Source organism: Tripterygium wilfordii, chromosome 20, assembly GCF_013401445.1.
Source record: "Tripterygium wilfordii isolate XIE 37 chromosome 20, ASM1340144v1, whole genome shotgun sequence".
In the NCBI taxonomy this organism is placed as follows: domain Eukaryota; kingdom Viridiplantae; phylum Streptophyta; class Magnoliopsida; order Celastrales; family Celastraceae; genus Tripterygium; species Tripterygium wilfordii.
The window spans coordinates 225,532-245,977 of NC_052251.1; the positions used below are offsets into that span (position 1 = coordinate 225,532).

The window sequence follows — 20,446 nt, forward strand, 5'->3', positions numbered from 1 at the left end:
ATTTCTCTCTTGCTTTGTTTCCTAACACAATTGGGTAAGTGCCTATCTTTGTTGAACAAATCAATGCCTTTCTTTTCTTTCTTACTGTTGTGGGTTCCACTCAAAATTTTTCATTTCAAAGGGGGTGGTTCAAGATTTCAAGCTATCAAGTGGTGTAAAACACAAGGCTGCCAAGTTTCATGTAAATGGGGCGCATCCATATGAATATATGATCACAAAGAAACAGACAGAGAGAAAGATAAGGCATCCAAACAAACCATTTAAGTGACTTGAAAGTATAAAAGCAAATGATTTTTTTATTATGCTTTCAAGACAAGTGATTTGGAATCCAATTGATAATCACAAGTCCCTGAATGGGCTTTCTTTAATGGGATATAAGTATTAACCTACATAAGCTGCCCAATAGTCCACCACAAAGCCCACAAACTTGCACAATTGCATTCAGTATTTTACCCTTATGTTTGACCCTTCCTGATCCAATCTCAACATGAAGTGCAGTAACTGGATTCATAATTTCATATGCATTGTTGCACCACCCATCATATGAAAGAAAAACCCCAAAGAAACCCAAAATCACTCATAATCGGTTTGATACCTCCAACATCAGTGCAGTGGCTGGATACCAGTGGAATCACTGACATATATGAGTAACATTTTTCTTGGAAAATACCAAAAAAAAAAAAAAAAAACACACACTTTGAGCAAATCTGTAATCCATTCCCTGCTTAACATCTAGTTCTAAACCATAGTTTACAAATCTTCTATCTCCTCAAGGGAAGAGAAGTGCATATTGACAATGTTAAGGGTTTCCTGATCAATTTCTATTGCTCTGAACAGTTTTCCCTCTATCCTAGGTGACCAGTCAGTTTTGCCAGAGTCCTGCTTCGGAACCTCAGCATCCTCTTTGGTTGACTTTGCATGCAGATCAGGGTGTTGGGATTTCATCTCCAAGCAAGCCTTAAGATCCTCATTACTTCGGGCTTTGTCTAGCTTGTCTAAGAGATCACTTAAGGCAGAAAACCTCTCGCCCCACCAACTTTTTATCTTTTTCGGTTTTTTATCAAGTTCATTTTTGCTGTTTGCGTCGTCAACTTCCTCATTCATCTCACGTTCCTGAAGCTTCCTTAACCCTTGATTAACAATTTGTTGAATCCTCCTCCTTAACTTGTCGCTTCTCATTGTATGTGACCTCATCTCCAACTTCTGCCCTAAATACATCATCTCAACTTCATGTTCAGTGGCAGAAGGGTCGAGTGAAGGGGATCCATCCTCGGGAAACTCTTCTAAAATTGATTCAACTGAAAATACCTCCTCCAGCAAACTAATATTCTGCACGTACCGGTCAAAAGCTTCATTTTCAATTTCAATGTTGCTGTCCTTGTACTCCTTTAACTTGGCGAATCTCCACTCATTTATAGTTGCAGCATCCTGAAATAGCACTTCATGATAGAATAAACCATTGTTTCATGGTATAACAAACATTAATGAGTATGTAAGTTTGTTAGCACCTTTTTAGTCAATGGCTTCCTTGAACGAAGCGGGACTTGCAAATTGTTAAATTGGGCAAAATTGCTCGAAAGTTGTCGAAGTGATGCAACTCTAAGAGCATTCCTGTAACAGGGCCCATGAAAGATGGAGAGAAAAATCAAACGTCAAAATAACAAAACAGAAAACTAACCTTGAGCACCTCGGAAAGATACTACTGAGTACTGACCAGGCCAAATGTTATAAAGGAAGGTCAAAGAAGAATCATAACACTTCATGAAGTTGATGACAGAATATCAAATAAAATTTTAGTTTTGTTAGAAGCATCCGTTGTAGTGAATTAGCAAATTTGACGAATATTGAAGTCCCATTCTAGAATTACATATATGTAGAACCTCCTCAAAGTTGGGCCTCATTAGACCCATCTTGCATGGTACCAAGACCGCTGAGGTTACAGCTGGCAGCTGCTGCCATGTATCCTTCCCTTACTCATACATTTAAAAAAAAAACAGCAATGCAACATCTGAAAGCCAAATTTCTTGGTTCTACTTGCTAAACTATGACACAAACACTTCGTGAAGTTACCCAAGTAGGACATAAACTTATATGGTCAGTGATGTGTCTAACACACAAGCAGACATGCCTACAGAAATGAATCTAGTGGACAAGTCTAAGCTACAGAGAGGTTTTCCAGTTCACTACAAATTCATGCATTCAGGGCAGTGAACATGGACAATGCCAGGAATTTTATGTCTATGCATCTCTCACTTTGAAATATTGATACAAACACTTCCCTTTTATCGGATTACACTTATCCTCACAGCATATTCTGTTGGAGCATAGGAGGATGAAATCCAAAAAATTCTAGATTAAACAAGCTCTAGAACTCCAACATGGTTCAGGATATAAATGAGAGCAACTGGATTTTTCCAAATCTGACTTTCATTACACAAGTCCATGGAATACACAAATCTGACGTTCATTACACCATTCCATGGAATACAGCCAGAGTACTATTCAATTTAAAATTAGAAAGAAATTGCACACATACCCTGCAGAAGATGCTTCAGTTGATGGCTGCTCAAACAAAGGACTGCTTGAAGTAGGAGTTTTGTCAGTAAATGTTGCATTGGCTTTCAAAACTGCATCAATAATACATAAGATAAGATAACACAATGGACAAAAGAACAATGTCAAATGACAAAAAAGTGGCAAAAACTTGAAAAAGAGAAGCAGATAAATCTCCATATAAGCCCCCAGATGTACATTATATACATTTTTTACTTAGCAACTGTTCTTATTTTCTTATTACCGCCACCAGTGGGAGGATAAGGAGATTTGAACCCCTGCCCTCAGGTTAGTGAGGAAGCACATATGCTCGACTAGTTGCAAGTATTAGAGAGCAACATCTTTCAACCAAACAAGCCTGATTTTTTTTCTTGACACAAAAGGAAACACCACAATCTAAAAAACAAAAGGGTACTAACCGAGGTAAATGTTGATCTTTTAACATTATGCTCACATGCACAAATTGGAATAGGAACAAACCAATATCCACAGTAAAAAAAACTAGTCGCAAGGGCAAGCCCTTCAGAAAAATAACAAACCGTAACCAACATTAACTTGTTATTTTAAAATTTTAATCCAGGACAGATATGCGGCATTTGATAACCAAATGATTAATAAGACTGATAAGTCCATCTATTCCGAGCGCTGAGATATCATGCTTCTAGTTTATGAAAAGATGACACGCTAAAAAGGCATCACCCCTTGAATCACAAGACAGTTTTAAGCACGTCAATAAAGTGTACATACCATGAATAGGACATGGATTTTCGAGTTTGGAGCAGCAACTCTTGCAACAGTGAAATGGGCACCTGCATGCAGACACGATTCAGTTCATCAAGACAACCAAGGTGGGAGTCTCTAGCATTTCTCATACACCCCATTAACAGTAATAATATATGAGGCACGTAAAAGTGCAACATACTCATAAAAAAACAAGTGTAACATTTATATGCTATTTCAAGCCTCCTGCTGAAAGTTGAAGACTTCAACAACAAAACACCAATGTATAACATCCAACCAAGTTGAAAAGATTTGTAAACCTTAACCCATTCCTCCAACATATCCATCACCCTCTACCTTTCGATATTTACTAACAATGATCATTCCTTTGGAATGAAAATTTCTTTCTTCCCCAAATCCCCCTAACCATTTACCATGAAGAACTTCACCAAAAGCAGTAACTAAAGGTGGAAGTTGAACTCATTGTTTATTCTCCCCATGAAAATACAAAAAAACTAATAAGCAAGTAAAAAACCACTGAGTGTACATCATCATTAAAGCCATCATCCCAAAACAATGCGGGATAAGCTACATTAATCCATAAGAGAAGTCCTTCGGGTTGGAGGCCACTATAAGTGAGTTGATACAAGGCAAAAAACTGTGTGCAATAATAATCGTGAACATAATAAGCCTCTAAAATGACAGGTATCAATCATTTAGTTCAGATTTAAGTAAGTCTTTGCGCTACTAAGTTGAGGACAATCTGGGTTTTCCCACCCGGAATCGCGTTTGCTAAACACGCAAGTAAATGTATATGCATGCGTACATACTCCAATTTTCACAATCTGTAAAAATACATACTTGTATATATCCAGCGGGTGAGGATGGAATACCTGGAGCGAGCAACATTGCCGCACTGACTACACTTCGGCTTGTTGAGACCCCGAAGGGTCTTGGGTGGGGTGGCGATGGAGTTGTTGCCCAGGACCGGTGAAGGAGCTGCCATGAATTTCAATTTCTCAAAATTGTAGTAAAACAAAGCGACTTCTCTTGAAGCTCACCAGCATTTCATTTGAAGAGAGAGTTTGTGAAGCAGACGGACACCCCGTCAAGGACTCTGTTGTGTTGATTTCAACCAGACTAGGAATTCACTTGCAGTTACCGCCATACTTAAACCTGAAAGTTCTCAAACAAAATAACTATGCTTTATCATGAATTCAACTCGAATTTTCGAGAGAGTAAATTTGTAAATCCTAAAGGTAGTAGGTAGAATAATACGAGACAATACCAGAGACAAAATTTGTAAATCCCCCGCAAAATCAACGACCAACAATGCGATGAAGAAAACTATTGGGGGCAAATTGAAAGAACGCCGTCTCCGGCACTCAGGGAGAACCGATGGGAGTAATTTCGGTAGTGATCGAGCAGAGGGGAAAAACAAATTGAAATAAGATAATGGGCCGACCCAGACTGAGCCACTTTTGATAATGGGCCACTTTTGAGATGTCAAGTTTTTAAGCCGAGCGTGAGGTCTGGCCCAATCAAACTTTACCAGCCCATGGTGGTGTTTCATCATATGATGTCTGTTGGTCAGTGTTATAATTGGGTAAGGCTGGAGGCTGTGTATAATTGATGGTAGATGACCAACATAAGTGAAGTCAAACTCAAAGATGGGATGATAATTATTCCATTGTCGGGAGAGTCACAGTTGGAATTGTATTCAAAAATCAAAAGCAGCCAAATCAAACCAAAATGTCTCATTAACCAGCGAGAGTTATTATTAGTATAATAAAAGAGTTATTATGTAATGGCTCCTACCCAACAACCACTATTTTATCATCACATGCCAAACGTGGCACATTCTTATTCTACTCTGGATTGCATTTGTATGGTCATTAGTCATTACTCATTACGATTGACCAATCTCATCTTCCTCCAAGCCTTCTCGCATGATCCATCCATCCCATATATCACATGGTCGATGGGTCCCACGAACTACCGTCATGCTGGTCCATGGAAGATGACGATTACCTCCACCTTATCTGCCATCCGACGGCTTAGAACTTGCCAGGAGACTCACTGGCTTCGTTTGTCTCTTATCCTTTCCATTATTAGCAGCAATAAATAAAAGAAAAATAATACTAATGCTAAAAGAAAAAGAGATAAATAGATTTAACACAGAGGAAGTCGTGCCGATTGAAACCAATCAAGACCAAAACCAACGAACCTCTCCTCTCCTCTCCTTATTCTCGTGCTTCTCTCGCGCTTTCTTCCCTATAAAAGCCTAGACTCTGCCTCCAACCCTGTTTTTGCGGTCACACTATCTGAATTGCAGAGATGGCGGAATCGGTGGAGCTACCGAGTCGGCTCGCGATCCTTCCTTTCCGAAACAAGGTCCTCTTGCCTGGCGCCATAATTCGAATTCGATGTACTTCAGCTAGCAGGTTCTTCCATCCTATCTTTGTATCTTTCACTTAATCTACCTCTTTTCTTCTGTAGTTTTGATTCTTCGGTAGATGAAATGCACTATTCCATTTCCATGAGAGATGATCAAGGAACTAGATGCTTCATTTTTGAATTTCCTCTAAGTTCGTATTTATTTGTGTATTTATGTATGCGTATTGCAGTTTTTTCCCCATAATAGAACAATATTACGGTCGTCTTTCAACTGGATTTGCTTTTGATTTCATATTTAATATGTGAATGCAATTTTAATAACCTGTGACGGCGAGTCTTGATTAATCGAATTTGTATATGAGTAAGGAATTTTAATGTTGTATTTTGGTCTAGAGTAGTTCTCCAATATGTTTGGTTTCAATTTGTTGTGAATTACCTGTGAAATCGCATGTTGGTACACTGCGTTAGGATATCAACAAATCTTCTATTAATACAGCGTGAAATTGGTTGAGCAAGAGTTATGGCAGCGAGAAGAGAAGGGATTAATTGGTATTCTGCCAGTTCGAGACGCCACAGAGACAGCGTCTGTAAGCCCCTCCTTACCTCAAGGTGATGAATTGTCTTCTATTTCTGTGCTGATTTGTTGGGTTTCCTTTGCCCTTGTTTAATGGTGCGCCCCAGGGAATATGTTGGAGATATAATAATGTAATTCTCTAATTTTAGGTGCTGGAAGTGACTCTGCGGAAAGAAGCTCAAAAACTCATGTTGGTACACCAGAAGCTCACAAGCTTGACGGAAAGAACCAGCAAGAGGTTACCTATTGGCACAACAGGTATACTCCGATGTATCATCTACTATTTCATATATTGGTCATGCAATTTTTTTTTGGTTCAAAGTGTTTTCAAATGATTTCATGGGTTCCCCATATCTTTTATGCCACGTGTTGTATACCATTTACCTCCTGCTACAAATTCTGTATTAACATGGTTGCCCCTTCTCTCTTGCATCAGTTTTCACATGAAATTCCACATTTCTTTGTTGTTTATTGTTCTGGGAGAATATGTGATGCTAAACCAACTCTTTTCCCCTCTTAGTTGGTTTCTAAATTAAGAGGTGGTTATATAATTTTGATTTCTCAGGGGAGTGGCCGCTCGTGCTCTACATTTGTCAAGAGGGGTTGAGAAACCAAGTGGGAGGGTGACATATATAGTTGTGCTTGAAGGTCTTTGCAGATTCAATGTGCAGGATCTTAGCACTAGAGGAACATATTATACTGCACGTATATCTCCACTTGATATGACCAAGGCCGGTAAGTTAGACTCTGTAAGATATTATGCATGGGTATAAGAGAAGTGAATCTTTTATACTGTTGAGGAAATTCACCATACATGCTCATAATACATAAATTGCTTCAAGCTGCATGAAACAACTTCTTTTCGGCGTATTTTTGGTTTATCTAGATTCAATTTTTTCCGATAAGGAATGTCTAAATGGGCTGGGTAGTCATGTTTTTTGATGAGTTACAAACTTACAATGTGGTCATTCACTCATATTATGACCGGTTTTGTATTCGTCTAATTTTATTTAGAGATGGAACAAGTGGAGCAAGATCCGGAATTTGTAACATTGTCTCGCCAGTTCAAAGCAACTGCCATGGAGCTTATTACTCTTCTTGAGCAGGTAAATTTTGTATGGAGACCTCCAGGAAGTGAAAACCTGGAAATGCATGTGACCATCTCTTTGGCTTGTGATTTAATTGTTTCACTGGAGGGCATGGTTGTACCTGTGTGCTTGGGTTTCTCCAAGCAGTTCTATGCACACCTGACATCTTTTTGGCTATAAACCGTCTATCTTCTTTTTGATCGTTTACTGCATCAATAGTTCTTTACGTTAATAGCCTTATAATGTTGCTATTTGCCTGCTAGGCTATTCTTTAATCTTATTTTATTTAAAAAAATTGTCATCTTGTTCCATTTGATAAATTTTGAGATGCTGGCGATGTCAATCTATTAGATTATCGTATATTTCTTAAAGCAACTAATGGTTTTTGGTGGTAACACCTTCTCATGGATAAATTATTCACTTGGAATTTTTGTCGGTGTGTTAAGACTTCGTTTTTTATGAATTTGGATGACACTGCCATCAGTGTGTAGATGCTACATAACTGCTTTTTATTTCCTAAAGTAGAACTTTTATTTAATTTCTCATTCACTGTTTTTGAAGAAATATTTTTCCCGGTCAACTTGTCTGGTCGTGAGCTGCTCACTATAGCATGGAAGTAATAATATAGCCTTTCCTCATTTTATTGATGTCGTTATTCTTCTCTTTTAGTTATTCTTCTTTTAATAGGCAAATTGGCGGTGGATTTTCCACAAGAGGTTCTTCCAGAAGTAGAGAACTTGCAATCGAATATGAAATAATATTTGTGAAACTCATGCAATGCCAAGTATTTGGACTCACTAATAAGCTATTTAGAAGCATATGTTGGCATGGACGGTAGAATGGATTTCAAAGGTCTTCATTTTTGTATTATTCTGTAAAATCTCCTGATAGGCAGGCAAGATATCACTTTTAAAGTGGGAGCAGAGAGTCATGATCTGGATGCCATTGGATCCAGATCTTGCTATCATAAAATCTTCTCATTGAGAGAGATGTATGTGACTGAAGAATGAACCTTGCAGCTACTATTAAATTTTATTAATCTTTTGATATTTTGCAATTATGAAGTCATTCTGACTTCTTGTTAATAATCCTTGTCGATTGTTCCGATAGAAACAAAAAACCGGTGGAAGAACAAAAGTTCTGCTGGACACGGTTCCTGTTCATAAATTGGCAGATATATTTGTTGCTAGTTTCGAGATAAGTTTTGAAGAACAACTAGCTATGTTAGACTCAGTTGATCTGAAAGTGAGACTTTCAAAAGCCACTGAATTGGTTGACAGGCATTTACAGGTAGTCTTTTCTTTCACTGGTAATTATACCTTCAACATTTAATTATCTTGTTGCTTGCTCTGGCCTTTTGTGAAATAATGTTAAATCTTTGCCTCTGCCAGTCAATACGTGTAGCAGAGAAGATCTCTCAAAAGGTTGAAGGACAGTTGTCAAAATCTCAGAAAGAGTTTCTTCTTCGCCAGCAGGTTAATTGATATCCTGGATTGATAAGTAGAATATGAAAAAAGATACAATGGTGTTTTGTTTTTGCTTCAAATTACATTTGGCTTCAGTAAATTATTGTGCGAATACATACTCGCCAAAAATACACGTGGAGTGGGCATTCACCGTGGATATTGTAAATGCAATGAGGTTTGCAAGTAGCTTCTCATTCTTGGCATCTCGTCTTTGTGTGGATGCCTAAGACATTTACATGTTTCACGTGAAAATTTTCAGATGAGGGCTATAAAAGAGGAGCTTGGTGACAATGATGATGACGAGGATGATGTTACTGCCTTGGAAAGAAAGATGGAAAGTGCTGGAATGCCTTCAAATATCTGGAAGCATGCGCAGAGGGAGTTGAGGTATGTTGTTATAGTAAACTGGGACAACAAATATAATCTCTATCTGGAGAGATGCGTCTTTGAGGATGGCTGACATATGGCAGCTCTCACATCATTCTCATTAACAACACATTAGTAATAAATTAGAAATTCCTGCTAACCCATTGATCCCGACAATATCTTTTCTCTTAAAAATCATGGAAAACTCAATTAAGACAGACCATACAATTATCTAAATTTACCTTTTTCAAATAAAGGATCACCCTTAAGTTTCTTTGATACTTGACTTGTGGTCTTTGTGACCTCTTTGTCATCTGCATCATGGCTATAGAAGTAGTTGATTCTTATTACACCAGGGATGTTCTTTGAAATTGAATGCAAATTTGGTATTGCTGCTTTTTGTTTATTTAGAGATTCTCTAATTAGAAAAGCCATCATGAAATTTCGGATCAAATGTCACTGATGTCTGGCATGACATTAGATGTAAAAAGTTATCATCACATTTGAGGCAGTACAAAATGTAATGGCATGGTGCTGGATAGCTACTTCATTTATGTTCCTTGTAGCCATATTTTCTGTTTTATAGACTATCATGGATTTTAAATTTCACTTATGAGGCAGTGCTTTTATCCCCTGAGGTAGTTAGCCTTTTTGAGTGTGCATTTCTATCTGTTTATGCAGAGAGAAAAAGAAACACTAGCACAATATGAAAAATTGTTGAGCACAAGAAAGGTATTCTTTCTAAAATGAAAAGAAAGAAAAGTTACTGTTAGCACTGGGGTTAAGTATATATTTTGGTCAAAACTGGGAGCGCACTTATCAATTTTTTAAAAATGCATTCAAGAAAAATATGATTCCACATTTCCACCTCTATGTACAAGTTAGTAGATCCTGAACAAAAGGTGGGAAATACTTGGGAATTTGAATATAATGTACAAAGTCACTAGATTGCATCCTGCTAACACAATTCAGTGATTCACAAGACCAACTTTACTAAGCTTTTTCAAAATGAACTTCTTTGACAGGATGTATTCTGAGAAGGTAACTTTTCTGTGCTCATGAAACACAAAAATTCTCTTCCAAATTTGCAAGATTTTACTCGTATACTCCTTCCTTTAGTGATCTTATCAATGGACTGATTTGTACGTTAAACTCTGAGGATCTTTGTTATTATTCTGCAGTTAACTCTCTCTCTCTCTCCCCCCCCCCCTAATTTTTGGCATTCTCCCCCACAGGAGGCTAAAGAAAATGCAACCTCAACAACCAGGATATAATAGTTCACGTGTGTACCTAGAGCTTCTTGCTGATCTTCCGTGGCAAAAAACCACTGAAGAACAGGATCTAGACCTAAAAGCTACAAGAGAACGTCTTGATAGTGACCACTATGGTCTAGTCAAGGTCAAACAACGAGTTATCGAATATCTGGCTGTTCGCAAGGTGACCCTTTTTGTTTTAGTTATTCTTCCCATATATTATTGTTATTCCATGGAAATACCGATTTATATTCTCGTTCTTTCTGCTGCAGCTGAAACCTGATGCAAGAGGTCCAATATTGTGCTTTGTTGGTCCACCAGGTGTTGGGAAAACTTCTTTGGCATCATCTATTGCCGCTTCTTTGGGAAGAAAATTTATACGTATATCTCTTGGTGGTGTTAAGGATGAGGCTGACATTAGAGGGCATAGAAGAACATACATTGGCAGCATGCCTGGGCGTCTTATTGATGGAGTAAAGGTAGAAAGCTTTTCTATGGAGAAGAGCATAATGACTGAATTCTGTTTCATATGTGACATTCTCTTGCAAAAAATAAAAAAACACTATGTAATTGGTCTGATATAGGAAAGTCCAACATCATCATCATCATATGAGCCTCTATTCTAAAAGTTTGGAGTCCGCTACATAAGTCTATAAGAAAATCAACGGAAATCTACTACATTATTTGTTTCCACGGTTCATTTCTATCTAGGATTATACTCTTATCAATTCCATATACTTTCTTACTACTTCAAGTCATGTCTTTTTAGGTCTTTCTCTTCTCTTCCTATTCTCTCCTATACAAATTCTCTCGATTCTTCTCACCGTTGCACCGCTATCTCGACTTTTTTTGCAACTTATCTTCCGTTGGTGCTTCTCCTACCTTAGATCTAATAATCTCATTTCTTATCCTATCTTTACTCGTGTGACCGCACATCTAGCGAAGCATTCGCATTTCTGCTATATTCATTTTTTGGATATGTTGTCTCTTTACCACAACACTCAAAACCACACGTCATCACGGGTCGTATCGTTTACCTATATAATTTTTCAGTTTTAAAGGAATCTTTCAGTCTCATAAAATCCTAAATGCACTCCTCCACTTCATCCACTCGTTTTTAATCCTATTAGCTACATCTTCATTAATGTTTCAATCATCTTGGAAAATCGAGCAAATATATTTAAAGACCTTACTTTTTGTTAATTATCTCTCATCTAATTCGATCGTTTGTTCATTCCATTGTCTGCTCTTACTAAGCTTACATTTCATATATTTTGTTTTAGTAACTACTTAATTTAAATCATTTAGACTTCAATTATTACATCCACATCTTAGCTTTTAATATTGTCTCATCCATTAGAACTAGACATCCGCAAACAACATACACGAAGGTACCTTACATTGGATATATTGTGTGAGTTCATCCATCACTATAACAAATAGGAACATGTTTAGTGCCGACCCCTAGTACAAACCTAAGGTGATAGGAAACTCCCCTGTAGCTACTCCATTAGTCCTTACACTAGTTACGGCTCCTTCATGCATATCATAATCGAGACTTCTCTCTTCTCTAAAATCCATATTATTTTCATAGGCACCCCATCATACGCTTTCTCCAAGTTCTTATTGTGGATTTGCATTGATTTTTCAAATGGATTCATGTAGCCGACCCAACCTATTTGGGATAAGGCTGGGATGATGATGATAATGAAACGAAAATTGTTATTATTGGTAATGATGTGTGCCAGTGATAAAATTCAGATTGACTAGTTTTTTTTTTTTTAATTTTAAATTTGTTTTAGAGGATAGGGGTTTGCATAATAATTTGTGTAACATGTCTATTGACTAAAAATTTTGTGCATTTGTGATTTTAGAGGGTAGGGGTTTGCAATCCAGTCATGTTGCTAGATGAGATTGACAAGACAGGTTCTGATGTTCGTGGTGATCCAGCTTCAGCCCTACTGGAGGTTCTTGACCCTGAGCAAAACAAAACATTCAATGACCAGTATCCTTTGTTCTGCTACTTGTGTTTCAAAAACATTGGTTTGATAGACGAGCAATGATCATAAATTAAAATAAATTGTCCATAGTCAATTAAATTAGAACAAAAAGTAGAATAAAATTAAGTGAGAGAACTAAAATAACATTGAAAAGGATCAATTTTGGAATTATATATTGATTACTTTTGGTTCTCCGTTTGATACAAATACGTTGAATACACTTGAATATCAATAATATGTTCAAGTTTTTCTCTATTTATTCATTTATTTTTCAACCTTCATAATGACCTCCCAGTGTTTTATTTAGCTATTGAATTTGTTGATTCATATATGTACAACATGGAAATAGTGGGGTGATGGTGAGAATGATTGAGAAAACTAGAGTATACAGTAGTAAAAATAGCATAGGGAGACCCAAAAGGGCGGGGATGTGAGTAATAACAAAGGATATCTTCTGTAAAATATAGTATTAGCTGATGGGGAGCTATAGATAGGAGAAAAAGGTGAAGAGAATCTATGTAGTGGATTCAAATTGATTTCTCTTATGATTTCATTTGGCCTATCTCAAATGGACAAATGCTTTGATGATGGCAGTGGTGGTGATGATATACTAAAACTTTAAACCTGTTTATGTTTCCCAACTCCTGAATAGCTCAAGTGTGTCTTTCAATGTTTCGCTTTTCTATCCTCCACATGAATTTGTAGTTCTATTGACTTACAACCTGTTTTCACTTCCCAACTCCGGAATATCCTAAATTTTGTTTAAAATTTATTTTCAGGAAAGGTGTTAGTGGGTATCACACATCTTCCTTTTTTTAGAAGTGCTGTCACAATAATGATCTCATCAATGCCAGTATGAAAACTCCTTAACCTAAGTTATGCAGCTATTTGAATGTTCCATTTGATCTTTCAAAGGTGGTCTTTGTAGCAACTGCAAACAGGGTGCAGCCTATCCCTCCGGCACTCTTAGACAGGATGGAAGTCATCGAGCTGCCTGGATACACTTATGAAGAAAAGCTTAACATAGCAATGCGACATTTGATTCCTCGGGTTCTGGATCAGCATGGTTTGAGTTCTGAGTTCCTTCAGATACCAGAGGTACTGAAGTCTTACAAAAAGTATTAACCATTTACAGTTTTTCTTATTTGTACAGAGATAGCAGCCCATAAAAGGTTTTAGGCTGGCTTAGTTTATAAAATTGGGTGTTTTTATTTGATACGAGTCAAGCTACAGATATTTACTTCTGAATGAGTGAACTTTAGATGTCCCTGAAAGCTATTGTTTCTATAAGTGCTCAGCTTAAAGGTGTCAGTCAATAATAAAAGGCTGGGTGTTGCAACCCTTCGAAGTTGAAAAGACACGTTTTACTTCCCTGAACTATAATCATTATGACAAGCTTTAGTTTTGATATAATCTATGTATATGTTTTTGACATGCACTGATTAGGCAGTTCATGAACTTATCAATACTTTTAATTTCGTCAAACTCCATGAAAGGTAACTTACTTTATTGTGAAGTTTTCTTCTGAATGTTCCACTGAATTATCATAAGAAATAGTCTCCAGCATGTGCTCTGTAAAGTCCAATGCACTACCTGATTTTATGGATAGAAATGTTGACTTTATATATATATATATATATATATATGTATATATATATATATTTTTTCGTAGAATGTCTTAACTTAGACAAATGGTTAGTGTGGAAGTAGAAATCTAGATTTTGTATTGCGTTTTTGTTCACATCATGGTATATTGGATAGATGTTCATCAAACCTTTATTTTGGTAGGCTGTGGTGAAACTCGTCATTCAAAGATACACAAGGGAGGCTGGCGTTAGGAATTTAGAGAGGAACCTGGCTGCATTGGCACGTGCAGCAGCAGTGAGAGTTGCAGAGCAAGGTCAAGCTGTCCCACTCAACAAAGATGTCCACCAGCTTGCTTCACCATTACTGGAAAATAGACTTGCTGATGGAGCTGAAGTGGAAATGGAAGTTATTCCTATGGGTCTAAACAATCATGAGATATCAAATGCATTCAAGATTACCATGCCTTTGATTGTTGACGAGGCTATGCTGGAAAAAGTATTGGGGGTAATATTTATTTATTCTTTAAAATTTCTCCCCATTTTACATGGAGGCTTCATATTTAAAAGATCTCTCATACCTCGTATGCTATTCAAGTGACTTTCAATGCTATGGTTTATGTCATCGGGGCGAGGAAGCTTCTAGTCGTTAAATATAATGTCATTTGAAAATTATTTCATCGGCCTGTGCCTTTTGAAAAGTATGTCATTGCCTCATCGGCTAATATGTATGTATGAGTGGTTAAGCTGTGTGATAAAGCAATTTCATGTCAGTGCATTTACGGGAGTTCACGGGACTTTAGGTAGCTATCTGATGACAGTTTCCAATTAAAACATTTTTTATTATAATAAGTCTTGTGGTTATATTATTAATTTTCTAACCAAGTGGGAATAACCTTTAACCTCAGCAATTGAGTTGAAAGCTCTTAACGGGGATTTTTACTTGTATAAAATTATGGTGACTTCTTTCTCTCCCATTTCATCTTATTGTCCTTAAGAACAAAAAAATAAGTCAAGGACTAAATTTGCAGTTTTGGTACTTCAGTTCATCCTAGTTCCCGTTTTCCGTTTTGGTGAAATGGCCTAGTCCAAAGGGGTGACATGTGTAGCCGGCATCTTTTTATCTATTCGCACATTGTTACAAAGGAGTTAAGAGGTAGCACATATGAGTAAATCTTGTTTGTTATGGTTTATTGTTGTCCGCTTCATTGGCCCATGAATGCAGAGACTTCTCCATGTATTATCTGGGCTTTTGCACAATGGTAAGGCTGTCCGTCCCATTACGATTTGGGTTTGAAAGGTTCAAATTAGTTACCAACCGCTTTACGATATAGGAAGAAGGATGGGTACATTTGACCCTTGCCAGGCCTCATATTAATGAGATCTTGTGCACTGAGGCGTCTTTCTCTTGATCTGGAGCAACCTTGGTTTGGTTACATCTTCGGTTATGAAATTTATTTTAGTAGTGGTTGCCACTTGTTTCCAGCAGATTTGATAATATTGTTCATATATCCTGTGATACAGCCTCCAAGATTTGATGATTCAGAAGCTGCTGAACGTGTTGCAACTCCTGGGGTATCTGTGGGACTTGTTTGGACCTCTTTTGGTGGTGAGGTTCAGTTTGTTGAAGCTACAGAAATGGCTGGGAATGGTGAATTACATTTGACAGGACAACTTGGAGATGTAATTAAAGAATCAGCGCAAATCGCATTGACATGGGTAATTTAGTGCTTATTAAATTGCCTTTTAGGTTTTCATTTTTTCCTTTTTTTAAAGTTAATACTACTCTGTTTACTAATAGTTCTTGCTGATGCCATTTAAGCCTTATCTTGCATTTGAAATTTGGAAACCTGTATTCGTTTTCCATCCATTGTTCTACGTTTGTTACTGAATTTCTCATCTATATAGGTCAGAGCCAGATCAAGAGATCTTATTTTGGCATCTGCTGAGGAAACCAATCTTATGGAGAGTCGGGATATTCATATACATTTTCCTGCTGGGGCTGTGCCCAAAGATGGGCCATCAGCTGGTGTAACCATGGTGACAGCTCTGGTATCGCTGTTGAGTCAGAGACGCGTAAGAGCAGATACGGCAATGACTGGGGAAATCACTTTAAGGGGTCTTGTGCTGCCTGTTGGTGGTGTCAAAGATAAGGTATATTTCACTTCATCAACTAGTCCTAATTTCATTGGGAAAGTAGCCTGGGATATCACAATGAATTAGTATTGTTAAGTTCATAAATTTACACTTATTTATCAAGTTGAACTGCCAATATCCAGTAATTTAGAACTTCGTTGCACTTTTGCATCTGAAATATTCCACTATATTGTCTCTTCTTGCAGTTGCCATTTTTCATAAATGCATGATAAAGGTCGTGCTGAACCCATGGCTGTACAATATGTTAACACCCAGGAGAATAGAGGACAAAGAATTGGGGAATTAAAAAAAATGAGGTTACCAGAATAATCATTATACTTGAAACATAAAAGGATGCTCTTAAATGTATAGATACCGAGTGTCAACTAAGTCATATACGGACTTGGACCAAATTCTTATTTAAATTATTCCTAAAGTCTTCAAATCTGTCGGACTAAAACCTTGTGGGTAAAATCAAATTAAATCCCTGCATAGCCACTGTGTCTCATCTATGAAACTTTGCAATTATGCAATAAGGATAGTATCAAGTTATGCATATCTGTATAGTTCTTGAAAAACCACAAAGCGATTTCTCAGTTCATTTTCTTGAATATAAAATTTGCAGATATTGGCAGCTCACCGATTTGGAATCAAGAGAGTCATTCTACCGGAGAGAAATTTGAAGGACTTGGTTGAAGTACCAGCTACTGTGCTTACCAGTCTGGAGGTAATTTGTTTTCACTCATGGCAAATTGCAGCTTGCTTTTATAAATGCACCTTATCTTGGAGATATACTGTGTTTTGGGAACACAGTATCCATATTTTACTCTATTCTCATTCTAGAGTTGGATTTAGATTCATGTTTGCTTTTCATGTTAATTTGCATGAGATTTGGATCTTCTTAGCTTTGACTAACATTTTGGGGGTTATTTCAAAGCTCAACAGGCAGAAAACAAATGTAGAATTGGGGGTTCTTTTTAATCTAGCAAGAACTCTTGCGTTAGACAGACTGCTTGCGAAAATATGTCTGAAAGAACGTGGGTGATAGAGGGCCATCCTCTTCCCCAAATTTTGTGCCATATAATGGTTTTATATTTCAAGCTAGTTATGGTTCAGTTAGATGATTCAAGGGAGTAGAAGATGACAATAGGTTCAGATTTTCCATCTTGATAACCCTTGAAGCATATTGTGGATTGCTATTCCATAGATATGAATTGCTCGACTGTGTTGGGCATTAGTTTATAATGTATGGATGTACCAGTGAACTCAAACTTTCACTATTTCACCTCCCTGCATTTCAACAGATCCTGTTTGCTAAGCGAATGGAAGACGTGCTAGAGCAAGCATTTGAAGGTGGTTGCCCATGGAGACAACACTCAAAAATATGACAAGAACACAAACATGCGCTTACCCTAGGAATTTATTGCAAAAGGCTTTGGTTTGCTTGTGACCACATACAGCTGTAGACTGATTGAATACTTGTGGAGGCCATTGGTCTGAGACGGGAAAAAATTGTTAAGAGCTGAATTGATCATGTTCAGACTAAGAAGCCTAAGAGGGTTGAGTCCCTTTCAGAAGCATCAAATGGATATTGGTGGTATATATTGGCCCCTTCAGGCATTCAAGAAAGTGTATCATGCTTCTGGCTTACAAACAGAGGCATTTTGTTGTCTCTTGTTTTTTGTCTGTACAAGTATAATTACACTCTTACTGTGTATATTTTATTGTTTCGACAAAATGCATGTTTTTTGATTAACAAGCCTATACAACATTTTGTGGGACTTGGATAGTTGTCTTTATAATGTCTCTGGATAGTTGTCGAGAACATACATTTATATGTACTGATTTTCTGAAATTAGATCACATCATATGCGGACCAAAATAACAGCAAGTTATAAAAATCCATCCAGAACCAAGACCACAATCTCCTGGTAAGTAGATGTTCACATACTATTAATAAAAAGAAATTCCAGATATTCTGCGAGTCATAGGGCATTTGCAAGGATATGTCCATTGTATGAAAATCAAGTTTGAAGACAATTTTTAGCAACTAAACTCAAATTTAAGGACAAACTTGAACATGGCAGATTGCAACTTGTTAGCATCCATACGCCTATCGACTGATGAGAGCTTAACCAAAACAGAAAAAAGGGATATGTAAAGGCCCTCTGTCAATCAAACGGTTACAACACTTCAATAGCAAATGTGTTTCATGAGCAAAAAAAAACATGGGGTTTCTGAATTCTGGAAAAAAAATTATTCAACTTGCTGAAAATCACAGTCAACAATGTATATCTCAACAGATTTACGAAGTTTTATTGACACGAGATAAAAACTTACGAGACAGAAGCACAAAAGTAGATTCGAAGTGATAAAACCACAAGGCTGAATGAACACAATCCTTAGCCAGAGAGGGCAGCATTCATAGCGCTGTGAACGTCAACCCCAATCTGAGCTTCAGCTTTCTCCAAATCAGTAGAAGCTGAACTTAGCTTTTGGGTGAACTCTGCAAGCCCCTTCTGCACCAGGTTGGAGTCAATCTGATCAACTGGCACAGCCTCCACAGCAATTACATCAGCAACAGAGTTTGCATGGATAAAAGCAAACCCACTGCTAATGAAGTATTTTTTTGTATCATTTCCTTCATGCACAGATAGGATGCCAGGCTTCAGCTCTGCAATGGTAGGAACATGTCCCGGCAAAACACCCATTTGCCCTGTTGTTGCTGGAATTATGACCATGTCAACCTGGACAACAATGCATATATAACAATATGAAATTTTACAAGGTTATCAGTGGCTATAAGGACAAAGCTGTTATGTGTTTGAAGGATAAAAAAATCCCACGTATCTCATTGCTCGAAATTTCTTTAGAGCGCTGAGGGTCCAAAGCAAAAAATCATCAAAAGTCCAAACACATTTCTGGGCTGTATGGTAAGCAATTAAGCATTAAAAAACACTAAGCAATTAAGCATGTAAAAATGCTAAGCAATTAGCATGAATAAAGACTTGCTTAGACTTCATTAGTTCATTTATGGGCTGTATGATAAGCATCAATAAGGACAATCATTATTCATTCATAATTTCATATAATTAAGAGACTCAAGAAAAATCAAATAATGATGACTGATGTGGCATGTCTATGATAGTATCTTAGTTGAACACTATTCATTAACAAAGAACTTAAACCAGAACAATAGAATAACAAAGCCACCTGCTGATCATAACTCGTGGCTTACAAGACATATTTGTATGAGATTGGACCAGGTCTTCTTTGGTAAAGGAACCTAACCCGAAAGCTTGGGTTGTATTGTTTCGAAATGAGAAAACTAACAGTCGGAACCGCTTGTGAGTAGCTCATCTTATTTGTAAAACTATGCATGAATTCGAATATTCTTCAAAACAAAGTAATGTATGGTAGAAGCAAATGAATTTTCTATGGTAGAAGCAAATGAATTTTCTATGGCCTACTTCCATCAGCAGTAGAATGTAATCCCACTGGGAACAATTCAGTAGAAGTTTTACGAACGATGCACTTCTGTTGTACTGAATTGGACAAAGGCTTTTACCACCAGTTATGCTTGGTTAAGACAATGATGCCTATATTTTTTAATGCAACGGAGGATTTCATTTATAAGGGAAGCAAGGGGGTGCCACCCAAGAACATCAAGAGAAAACTACACGGACATCATTTACAAAGTTACGAACATTGTAATTACAATAAGCCAAGAACCAGAATTCAGAATTATGGAACTGTTTATCAATAGCTTTCCCCATATATGATTTGCCTTAGTAGAAGGCTTTATCAGTTTGCTTTTTCCCAATTAACCCATGGCTTATACCAAACCGATGCGGTACTTCTTTTAAGTCTTTAACAGAACCAAAAATAACCGAAGAACATAAAATCGAGGAAAATGAGTAAAAGGAACAAATCGAACCTCTTTGGTTGCCAGCTCAGAAGCGTAAGGGAGCACAAAATTGACGGTCAATTTGGAAGGGATCGAAGCGGGAGGGGCCGGACGAGGTGTCATGAAAGCCGATGGAGTCTTGGGAGGTTCAATGTTCGGTATCACTTTCTTCCACGACTCAATGAAGGTGGAATCCGCCGTGGTCGTGGCCGGAACGTCCGTCGAGAAGGCCTGAGCCATCCTCGGGGCAGGTCGAAGCAAGAGCCGTGAAGTTTGGCGGAGCATGGTGAGCGATCGTCGGGTTTGTGCGAAATGGAGGTGCATCGGTCAGTGCTGTGAATTGCTGCGATTGTCGCCCTGTGCAACCTTCTCTCCATCGGGCTTTTTCTCCAAGATAGCGATA

At 37.5% G+C, this 20,446-nt stretch overlaps 3 protein-coding genes across 4 annotated transcripts; 1 reads left to right on the plus strand and 2 right to left on the minus strand.

The window, feature by feature from the left end:
* Positions 1-502: 502 nt before the first annotated feature.
* Positions 503-4,717, minus strand: LOC119986606. The gene is made up of 6 exons (XM_038831240.1): positions 4,562-4,717; positions 4,167-4,449; positions 3,301-3,362; positions 2,537-2,627; positions 1,509-1,611; positions 503-1,428 (listed from the first exon to the last, which is right to left on the minus strand). The coding sequence occupies exons 2-6, from the start codon at positions 4,277-4,279 to the stop codon at positions 751-753; spliced, it is 1,047 nt and encodes a 348-aa protein (XP_038687168.1). The 5' UTR covers positions 4,280-4,449; positions 4,562-4,717; the 3' UTR covers positions 503-750.
* A 745-nt stretch (positions 4,718-5,462) lies between these two features.
* On the plus strand, positions 5,463-17,919 carry LOC119986625 (lon protease homolog 2, peroxisomal-like). 2 transcript variants are annotated; one of them, XM_038831261.1, is made up of 17 exons: positions 5,463-5,717; positions 6,167-6,279; positions 6,394-6,502; positions 6,810-6,979; positions 7,259-7,350; positions 8,443-8,622; positions 8,724-8,807; positions 9,058-9,185; positions 10,400-10,601; positions 10,690-10,896; positions 12,292-12,422; positions 13,302-13,515; positions 14,206-14,508; positions 15,525-15,719; positions 15,909-16,154; positions 16,754-16,863; positions 17,441-17,919. In XM_038831261.1, the coding sequence occupies exons 1-16, from the start codon at positions 5,611-5,613 to the stop codon at positions 16,817-16,819; spliced, it is 2,547 nt and encodes an 848-aa protein (XP_038687189.1). In that variant the 5' UTR covers positions 5,463-5,610; the 3' UTR covers positions 16,820-16,863; positions 17,441-17,919. The 2 variants fall into 2 exon arrangements, with proteins under 2 accessions (XP_038687189.1, XP_038687188.1); XM_038831260.1 differs by having other exon boundaries at positions 16,762-16,863.
* A 368-nt stretch (positions 17,920-18,287) lies between these two features.
* On the minus strand, positions 18,288-20,421 carry LOC119986626 (ATP synthase subunit delta', mitochondrial-like). The gene is made up of 2 exons (XM_038831263.1): positions 20,074-20,421; positions 18,288-18,883 (listed from the first exon to the last, which is right to left on the minus strand). The coding sequence occupies exons 1-2, from the start codon at positions 20,365-20,367 to the stop codon at positions 18,539-18,541; spliced, it is 639 nt and encodes a 212-aa protein (XP_038687191.1). The 5' UTR covers positions 20,368-20,421; the 3' UTR covers positions 18,288-18,538.
* Positions 20,422-20,446: the final 25 nt, after the last annotated feature.